The 10,642-nt window shown below is 48.3% G+C and overlaps 1 protein-coding gene across 6 annotated transcripts in view; it reads left to right on the top strand.

Annotated features, from left to right (window-relative positions):
- Positions 6,889 to 10,642, top strand: part of SMOC1 (SPARC related modular calcium binding 1) — a 143,507-nt gene continuing 139,753 nt past the window's right edge. For 3 of the 6 annotated variants that reach the window (XM_018054027.1, XM_018054028.1, XM_018054024.1), the window contains exon 1: positions 6,889 to 7,268. In XM_018054027.1, the coding sequence (XP_017909516.1) occupies positions 7,170 to 7,268 (99 nt within the window). In that variant the 5' untranslated portion in view covers positions 6,889 to 7,169. The remainder of the gene's footprint in view (positions 7,269 to 10,642) is intronic. The other 3 variants (XM_018054026.1, XM_018054025.1, XM_018054023.1) reach the window with 1 other exon arrangement.

Raw genomic sequence — 10,642 nt, 5'->3', positions numbered from 1 at the left:
CTGGGAGTTGGTGATGGACAGGGAGGCCTGGTGTGCTGTGATTCATGGGGTCGCAAAGAGTCGGACACGACTGAGTGACTGAACTGAACTGAACTGAAGCTAAATGTGGGACTTTTCATGACTGCACAGCTTGCACGTCTATGACCTTGGACCTGACTGTGACTTTAGAGACCCTGAGCCAGAACCGCCCAGCTGAGCCCCTCCTAATCACCTCATAGAAACTATGAGATAATCTTTGTTGCTTTAAACTGTTCAAAGAGTAAGTTGTTACATAGCAATAAATAGCTTATGGAATAAATAGCTTATACACTATTCCTTTATTCCTACTTTTGTAAACTGTTTGTAAAATGACTTAAAAATATAAAATGAATCCACCAGCCAGATAGTGAATGATGACAACTATTTTTACTGGGATACTGAGAGTTAAAAGGATGAGTGATCCAGCTGATTGAAAATTTATTGCTATGTTTCTCCTGCCTCAGTGCCTTTGCACATACTGTTTGCTATGCCCAGAATGCTCCCCTCCCCCAATCTTTGTACTGATTAAACCAGACATCCTTTAAATCTAAACTTAAAACATCACATTCTCAGAAAAATTGACTCTCAAGATTGAGTTAGGTGCCCTTTTTAATAACTCCTCAAATACCCTGGAGAATCCCAGAGATGGCAGAGCCTGGTGGGCTGCCATCTATGGTGTTGCACCAAGTCAGACATGACTGAAATGACTTAGCAGCAGCAGTAGCAAATACCCTGTACATCTTTGCAGGTACCCTGGGCACTTGTAACTAGTGAGTTAATTACTGATAATTTGTTGTTTAGTGTCTGTCTTCCCACTAAAGTATAACATCCTTGAGGTCAGTTGCCTTCTTTCTTTGTGCTCACTGTATACCAGTGCCTAGTTCGGTGCCTGACACATAGTAGGGGATGCAATAAAATTTGATTGGTCTGTCTCTGTGCCGATGAATCAAGAACAAACAGTGATGATTTGCAGTGGAGTCTTCAACCCCAGTCTCAGTGGTATCCTCTTGACAATGCTTTCTCTGGAGCGCCCAAGCATGGTGATTGTGAGCCTATAGATGGGAAAGGCTCCTTGTCTAATGGGATCCCACGTGAACAATACAGACCAATAAAGCAGGCAAATGAAAGATAAAGCAAGTAAGTCGGGAGAATTCATACACATGGAAATAGGAGTTAACTTTCAGTAATACACAAAAGAGCATGTGCAAATACAGCATGTGCTCTGACTCCTAGGACTGAGAGATTAAAGATGATGTGAAAGCTTTATTTTTTATTAAAAAAAAACTTTTACTTTATATCGATGTATAGTTGATTCAGTTATACATACACATTTATCTATTCCTTTTCAAATTCTTTCCCCATTTAGGTTGTTATGTAATATTGAGCAGAGTTCCCTGTGCTATAAAGTAGGTCTTTGTTGGTTATCAATTTTAAATATAGTAGTGTGTATACTTCAATCCCAGACTCCCTAACCATCCCTCCCCTCCACCCCCATCCTTCTCCTCTGGTAACTGTAATAAGTTTGTTCTCTAAGTCTGTGAGTCTGTTTCTATTTTGTTAATAAACTCATTTGTATCATTTCTTTTTCAATTCTGCATGTAAGTGATGCCATAAAATATTTGTCTTTCTCTGACTTATTTCACTCAGTATGACAACCTCTAGAACCAGAGGATGCCAAAACTTTTGGTGTGCCTTGGTATGGTAATCTTTGTTGGTTAAGCCTCAGTTCTTCATCTGAACAATGGGACTAATAATACTGACCTCATATGCTCGGTCTGAGGATATAAGATCATGCATTGAAAGTGCTCGGAGAAGGCAATGGCAGCCCACTCCAGTACTCTTGCCTGGAAAATCCCACTGATGGAGGAGCCTGGTAGGTTGCAGTCCATGAGGTCACTAAGAGTCGGACACGACTGAACGACTTCACTTTCACTTTTCACTTTCATGCATTGGAGAAGGAAATGGCAACCCACTCCAGTGTTCTTGCCTGGAGAATCCCAGGGACAGGGGAGCCTGATGGGCTGCCGTTTATGGGGTCGCACAGAGTTGGACACGACTGAAATGACTTAGCAGCAGCAGCAGCAGTGAAAGTGCTTAGCAAAAAGTTCAGCTCTTGATGGACTGGGCTCAAGTTCTGATTCTGCTATTTGTTTCTGGCTGAGTTATATAACCTTCCCAAGTTTCTGCTTCTTCATTAGTAAAACAGGGGAAATGATGGTACCTACCTTGTACAGTAAATGTGAGAGTATGTATTAAAGTCTTCATGTTATTGCTGTCTTAGTCATTTTGAAACCAGGTCACAGAAAAGTAACCAGGTGAAAAGAGATTTCCCTATAGGTGGATGCAGGAGGGAAGGAAACAGAAACAAGAATACAGGCGATCGCCCAGAATATTTTCACAAAGATGGCATTCTTCCCAGTGGTCCTAATTGACTGCTCGTCTCATCAGGGGGCTTCTTTCTTGCCACTCTGGCACTGCGTGGCTTGAGCCTCATCCAAGTATGTTCTCAGATCCTCCCACTTGAAGGTGCCTAAGAGAGGGAAATACCAGAAGTAAATTTTTGTGGCATCGAGAGTCTGGGTGTCTGGCCCTAAGGCCAGTAATGTTTTGAGCATGAGGGAGCTAGATGTGCAGAGCTAGAGGAAAGCCACAGCTAAACACTCTGGACTGCACTGCGTTGTCCGTGGCTCTTTCGTTTGGCAACTCGAGATATGATAATGATGATGGCGTCTACTTCTATTTTTGTCCCAGGGTTTTCTCCTTCCTTGGTAACATGAACTCTGATTTCCAACTGGACACGTGTGGCTACCTTGAATTAATAACACAATTTTTTTTAGCCTTATTTGTGGCTAAGTGTGGTCAGGTCACTAGGTTTTAACCGATGAGATACAGTGACTATGACTTCTGGGAGTTATCTTTAAAGAGGCATGCTCTTCTTTCCCTCTTTTTCCTCCCTGTGGGCTGGAAGACAAATGTGATGTATGGAGATTGAGCAGGCATTTTGGATTATGAGGGAGAAGTTGCTTGTTACAAATAGACAAACTGACAAATAGGAGACAAATAGAAGAAGCCTGGGTTAGAGAGAGCTACCCTAGACCTTGAAGGGAATTTGTGTCCAAAAGAGATAATCTACATTTTTGTCATTCTAAATTATTTTTGTCATGTATATATACTTTTCAGTTTTGTTAAGGTATAAATGACAAATAAAATTATAAGATACTTAAAGTGTACAATGTAATATATACATTTTATGAAAGGATTCTGCCCATCGAGTTAATTAACACATCTGTCACCTCACCTATTTACTTTTGTGTGTGTTATCAGTTGTCATGTGTATTTAAAGTGTAAGGACTGACCTTGGTAAGATTAACTTCTGTGGATCAATCTCACCTGCATAATGGAAATAATAATAACTATCTCAGCCCAGTGCTAGGTTTTTCAGCAAGCTTGTCACAAATCCAGAAACAGAGCCCAGGATTCTTGATGTTCCAGGTTTCTGATCTCAGTCGTATATTTGAAAAGAGTCCTGAACCTTAGACACCACTCACCTTTCTCTGTTGGTAGTGGTATCACAATGAAGCAAGTATAAACCAAGGTGTATTTATATTACAGAAGCACCTTTCTCCAAAGCACCATTAGAGACCTACCTTTCTGAAACCTTTCCTGCCATTAGGTTTTCAGTAGGTCTCTGCTCTCCGAGTCCCCAAAACACACTGCAGTCTTTATTCTTAAATATATTCTCCAGGTGTCTGTCTGCTGTTTCTTAGATTATAACCTCTCAGAGGGCAGGGTATGCATTCAAAGATCCTTTATTATAATGAGCATTGTGTTAGGCATAGAAGGAGATGCATCAAAGTGCTTGTGAAAATGAATAGAAAGAGTCTGTTCTGAATATGAGACAAGACTCCTGGCCTATACAGAAACATATATTTGAAATGGGCGTTCCTAGTTGCTAATAAATATTTGAAGCTCTCAGACCTCAACATGGGGTATAAAGTATTATTTTTCTTCACTGAAATATCCCCTTGCAAACAGAAGTCCCACAGGACAAGGAGCAAGGCTGAAACTGGACAGACCAGATGCCAGGAGAGCTGGATTTATTTTTGGACCGTAAGCTTGGCCTCCAGGGAAAGAAGGAGCTTGTCAATTTCACTTTTTGCTTGGATCAGACGATTGAGCCTGGCAGAGAGACGATGTTTGGGACTAGTAGTTCTCTGGAATTTCTAACCTTCTCTGGGCTTGGGAGGAGTCGGGAGAAGAAAATGCATCGTTTGAATGATAGCCATGGTTACGAAAGGCCTCCCATGCCAACCGGAGGGAAAGCAAAATTACTTTGCTGAGCAAAGTAACTGGAAAGCAGTTGCTCATATTTTAAACTAAGCTATATGGTTGAAATCCAGAATAATGTAGACTTTTGGACCAGCGACCACTTGGAAACAAGCTTTCTGGCTGGAGAGCAGCCTGTGGTGTTACGGATGGAAAGGACTATTGCAGTGTCTTTTCCCTCAGCATTTTGTGCTGCCAGATACTGGGGGGCCATCTCAAGCATGCTTACTTACTCCAGGAGATTTCTCAATAATTCCAGCAACAGAAAGAAGTTGACCAGCTTGATGGGTGCATGTGGTAAGGTGGTAGAGTCAGAACAAACCTACTACACTGCTGAGCCTGAGGGTGACATTTTCATCCTGGGGAGCCCCTGATGGAGGAGCAGTCAGGCAGGCACAGGGAAATTGATGTAACTGCTTCATGAGGCATGGGAGAAGCAGACAAGTCTAGCTGGGCAAATTCCCAGGATGCCAGATCACAAGCGCTGTTTCCAGGAAAGGCTGACCCTTGCTGTTTCCATGCTTTTCACTGAAACTCAGTGAAGCTCAGAATCTCAGCTCCCTTGCAGGCCACTGAAAAAATTCCCAGGAAGCACACAGGAACTGTCAAACTCTGTGCGATTGGACATCGCAGTTATCAGATGATGGAGGCAGAATTAGACTCTGAAAAACTGTACTTGAATGTTTGCTGTCATTTGCCAGCCAAATGAGGCCAGGCAAGCCCCAGGCGCATGGGGTATCTGGTTTACTTACCTGTAAAGCTGGATCTCTCTGTCGACTTCACAGGATCATTCAGAGGGTAAAATGAGATGGGGCATTTGTACTGCCCTCTTCAGATGCCAGGTTGTGATGTTTATAACACAGTCATTCTAAGGGACTTATATATTCCATCTCCTTCAATCCTGACAACTACTCTTGAGGTGGACACCATTTTTATTCCCATTTTACAGAAGGGAAAACAGCACCCCAGATAAGTAAAGTGACTTGTGCAAGGTTATACCACTAGGTGGCAGACCCAGGATTTGAACCCATGCTGACGGGCTCCAGAAAGCATCAACTGTTTCCTGCTATTTCCCAGCAAAGGAAGACAGACAATTCTCTTAGAGCAGTTTCTCATTTTTGTTTGAAGAACCATCAGTACTTTGTAATTGTTCTAACATCCAGTCAGGGCTTTTTGATCTGATGACGCTGGGGAGAGTTGAAGCCTTTTAAGCAGAGAGTGACGATTCAGGTTTGCGTTTTAGAAGGGTGACTGGCTGCTGGGTAGAGGCTAGGTGGCAGGCAAGCCGGGTGAGCAAAACTGAATGCAGGAGTTGGGTGGGGAAGCTTGTTTATGCAACCCAGGAGAGAAGCTGTGAGGGAGCAGAGTTAACCTTTGTCAGGACCGCTTAAGCTCACAGGGAGAGGAGTTAAGCCCTGGCGCTGCTTCCAGCCTGGTTGGAGTAAAGAATCCCTCACCTTCAAGTGAGTGGTCCATACCAAAGAAAATAAACACTAAGGGTTGTGTTCCACTTAAGAAGGTAAACCATGGTTCTCTTAGGCTGAATGCAGTGGACCTTTTCGCTCCTTTGAAGGGCTGGTGTGATGTGTCTGTGACCATTCCCAAGATGAACTCCTGGGGATCGTCCTGGGCAGAGCCTTCTAACATCCTACCGGCACTCAGGAGAGGTCTCCCTGACTTCTCTGACCCATCCCTGGGGTCTCTTCATCCACAGATTACCCCTCCTATCTGTGCTTTTTCCTCTTTTCTTCCCCCAGTCAGGAGACCAGGTCCCCTCTGACCTCTCCTGCCAGGGCTCCTGGGCCACAGAGAAGCTGCCTGTTGGCCTTCTAGTTCCAGGCAGGGAGCCAGGACCCCTGGGTTCTAATCCTGTATCCACCACCAGGCCATGGGTTGGCATCATCTCATACCCACAGGGGCCCTCCCCAGCAAGGAGATGCCCAGCAGGAGCTTCCTCTCTCCCCCTGACACTGCTCCCGGGCCGCTGCTGTAGGACTTAATGTGTTACCTTGTCTGCAAGCAGCGAACGCGCCCAAGTCCCATTCCTAACGCTGGTTACAGCCTGTACTCCGCGTGCAGGTGACCTGGCGACTCCCCAGTTATTCTCGGTGTTGGTGCAGCCAGGAAGCAGATTTGTCAGCCCCTCCTGTGCCCTAGTACCCTCATCTGAGAAAACGGGGCTAGGAGTGTTTTCCCTACCTATTTCATCCGGCTGACGTGACAACTCACTTACTGTAACCTAAACATGCTTAAGGTGTGACCATTAACGGGCGGGCATTCTGGGACGTTCAGGCTGCTGGAGCTCTCGGACGCTTTTCTGGACCGAAGGGCCAAGATAAAGTTCCTCGTTATGCCGGTCTCTCCTAGAGCCCACTCGGCCGAGCCACCAAGTGTCGCTCCTCGGTGGGGACGGTCGCGAGCCGCCCCTCTTTCCTCCCTCCCATTGGCTCTCACCTGCCCGAGGGGCGGCTGCCACGGGCCTCTCGGCCAGTCAGCCAGGGCCGCCGGGCTCCGCCCCGCCCCTCCCGGGGGTTTATAACGGGAATTCCCATGGCCCGGGCTCTGGCATCCAACCTGCTGCCGCCGCGGCCCAGCCGAGCGGAGAGCGCCGCGCGCAGAGCACACACGCTCGCGCTCAGCTCCGCTCCCGGGGCGGTTCATGAGCGCGCGCTCCGACTGCAGCCTCCGCGATCCCGCGCTGCCGCCGCCCGCCGTCGCCAGGGTCCCCCGGGGTGGGAAGGAAGGCAGGAAGGCCGTCGCGGCCGTGCGCTCCGTGAAGCCCGCCACCCCTGTCCGCAGCCCGCTGCCCGGACCGGCCTGGCACCATGCTGCCCGCGCGCTGCGCCCGCCTGCTCACGCCCCACTTGCTGCTGGTGTTAGTGCAGCTGTCCCCGGCTCGCGACCACCGCACCACCGGCCCCAGGGTAAGTGCGCCCCCAGCCGCGCGCCCACCTGCGGAAGGAGACCACAGGTCGCTGGCCTTCATCCCTTGGGGACCGGAGAGGGAGGTATCAGAACCTGTGCCCCTCAACCTCCCCCCCCCCCCCCCCACCTACTACCCCGTCGTCGGTGGGCTTCTTGGCGAAGTTGCTGAAATTAAAATTTCTCCCATTGTTCCCCCCCGCCCCACCCCTTCTTTCTTGCAGCTCCGACTCTGCTTTCCCCCTCCTCCCCCTCTCCCTCTACTGTCACTGGTGAGTTCTCTTTCCCCATCTCTCCTCTCGGGGCATTTTGCTCCAAGACCCTCAGAGGTGCCTCCTGCATCCGAGGTGCCTCCTGGCTCTCCGCTCAAGCGGGGCTGCTCGGTGGGCTCACCCCGCGCGCGGTCCTAGAGCGCTGGCGTTCTTGGCAGGCGGCGGCGGCGGCAGGGGCGGGGGGCGGTTCGGGGGAGAGCAGCTCTGCCTCCAGGGTTTTAGGTTACCGGAGAGCCACACAAGGACCTTGTGTTGTTGTTGTTTTAAAAAGCGATCGCTGCTCGTAAAACCCACAGCAGATAATTTTAATGCTCCCTCCTGCTGGGCACAGCCGCAGAGGAGGGGTAGAGATGGGGGGCTGTGGAGAGCTGGTGGAGAGGAACTGGCAGTGTTCGAGGAGCTCTTTCCTTGCGTTCCGCCTGGGAGGGTGCACTACTTGTTGAACCTTGGTCTGATTGGAGTTCCTGAACGATGTAAAACGTGCCAATTCTGCGCACAGGGCAGGCTGTCCAACGCATTGTAAAACCTCCGGAACCGACAGCATTGTGTTCCTTTCTGGGCTAGATTCTTGCTCCCATATAACCCAGTTAGTCTAATGAAGGATTCCACTACCTTAAAAAGTGTACTCTTAAACCACCCACTGATTCATTTGACCAAACTGATCCAGAGGATGGGGCTTCCCAGGTGGTTCAGTGGTAAAGACTCCGCCTGCCAGGCAGGAGGCATGAGTTCTATCCCTGGGGTGGGAAGATCCCCTGGAGAAGGAAATGGCAACCACTCCAGGATTCTTGCCAGGATAATCCCATGGACAGAGGAGCCTGGCGGACTACGGTCCATGGGGTCACAAAAGAGTCAGACATGGCTTAGTGACTAAACAACAACGATGACTAGAGGATCTCTGGCCAAGAATTACTTTATGTCAGGGCAGTTGTCTGTTGACAACTATCTCGACAGACAACTGCCTGCCTTCTCCAGGCAACAGGAGAGTCCATGTGGAAGTAGCTAGTATCCTTGTGAAAAGATTGGCTCCTTAACCAGCTTGTGCTTTCCTGGATATTGTTTGGCCTAGCCCATTGCCACCTGTTCAGATTGCAGGTTTTTTCTTCCTAGCGCTTGCTCGGTGAGAATCGTCTTTATAACTGTCGTGTGTGTGGGAAAAGCCTCGCAAAGCTTGACGAGCCTTAATGACTGCCCAGATGCTGGCTGATTACATCTGAGCCTGGCTATCACTGTAAGATCAGATTTGCAGCCACTTAGGAAAGAAAAGTGTTTGTCCCCATGTTGGGCCGGCCCTTGCTTTTATGACCAGATGTGCAACAGCAGCAGTTAAAGTGTGGCCGATTAGAGCCAGGGCGTGTCATAAATCCTCAACAGCAGGCATTCCCGAAGCTGGGGCAAGCCAGGGCTCCGGGAGTGACTTTTATGGATGCAGATGAGGATGCCTTTTAAATGAAGCTGCTTGGTTTGATATTAGGACTCGCAGCTTTTAAACTCCGAGGTCAGGAGAGCCACGGCGTTCCCTCCAATAATTAGGAACAGTCAAGACAGAGACGCAGACCAGAGCACCCGACTGAAAGCTGGATGCCCGCCCACATGAGAGGCCCGGAGACAAATGGTGGGGGGCTCGTTTGTTGCTGGGCGAGTCTAGGGTCTCAAGCCATATGGCTCTCCTTCCTTGCCTCCTGCAACTGGAGGAAGCAGCTCTTAGGGGTAAGCAAGGGACTTCAAGGGAAAATAGAGACATGGGTTAGTTTTCCCTTGGGCTTCTTTAGTTTATTAATTTGATAGAAATGGTAGAACACAAATAGGAAGTGTAAATAGGCTTCTGTGGGTTCCAGCTGGATTTTTTTCTCTCTTTTTCTCCCTTTCTCTGTCTCTCTCTTTCTCACGCAGACACACACACACCACACACACACACACACACATTTAGAAAGTATCAAGGGAAAGCTGCTGGATGCATTTATAGACCCCAGTAAGAGCCCGCATTTATGCATTCTTGGGCCGGGCACTTTCCATGATCACTTACATTTATAAGAGCAAGAAGGTAGGTCTTTTTAACGTCATTTTGAAAGTGAGACTCAGGAGGGTAAAAGCCTTGCTTGCAACATGGTGCATGCATAGCGGTGGGAGCCACATCCCAGTATATATGGATGTGCAGGTTGTGAGCTTGTGTGCTTTTCACACCACCAAGCAGCTGCAGGAAGTGTTCGTCCGACTAGCGATGCCATTCCTGTTAAATGGGCATCAGGCAAGTTTGTCTATAAGAAAGCACTATTAACAAGATTTTTTGGTGTCTGCATCTCTAAAGGGTGATGCCTTTGAGTTTCAACCCATTCCGGAAGCCTGCAGTTCTCTTCTGTGGCTTCTTGGTGGCGTCAGAAATGCGGTCCTGGTTGTGGGCAGCAGTGTCATGAGAGGAGCAGAAACATCTGGCCGTTGCAGTGTTCCCTTGGGCATCCCTGGGTCTCTTCTGTTAATCTTTTGAGTGACAGAGGCTTAGGGATTGGCATCTTTTCCAGCTGGCTTTCTAGGAAACCCAGAGCGTGCCCTTTCGGTTTAACTTTATCTGGCTCACTAATTGAGCTCCCTTGAGGCCTAGACTCCAATCCTTGCCCCCTTATTTGCTTCCTGCCTTCATAAAATGCCTGACATTTGTTTGACTCTGGCTCCCAGCAGCTATCAGGTATCAGATTGGAGGCTATTATGTAGGAAGCACCTGATTTCTTGGTCTCTCGGCTCTGAGTGGCCACATGGCTATCTGGGATGCTGGTCAGGAGCTTTTTAATTACGGAGGAGGCAGCCATTTGTTTAATCCTGCACAATTTACTGAAAATGTTTCTGGGGAGGGTTAATGGGGGAGGGGATCTCTCAGGCCCATGGAGTCTGATGGCCAGGCCAAGCCACTGCCTGTCTTTGTCTAAACCTCCATCTGTTCTGCAGACTGGGAGCTGGCTGAAGGCAGGTTCGTGCCCAGCTTGTCCATCAGTGTATCCCCCAGAGCTCACACAGGGCCTGGCACCTGTGGAATGAACAAATAAATGCAGATGATGGATGCTTTAACATTGTACTTATTTATTTATGTCAGCCTCACTGAGTGGCATGCC

The sequence above is a fragment of the Capra hircus genome, chromosome 10 (genome assembly GCF_001704415.2).
Source record: "Capra hircus breed San Clemente chromosome 10, ASM170441v1, whole genome shotgun sequence".
Lineage (NCBI taxonomy): Eukaryota > Metazoa > Chordata > Mammalia > Artiodactyla > Bovidae > Capra > Capra hircus.
Note: the sequence above shows the minus strand (reverse complement) of the source record. Positions and strands in the feature narration are given on the sequence as shown.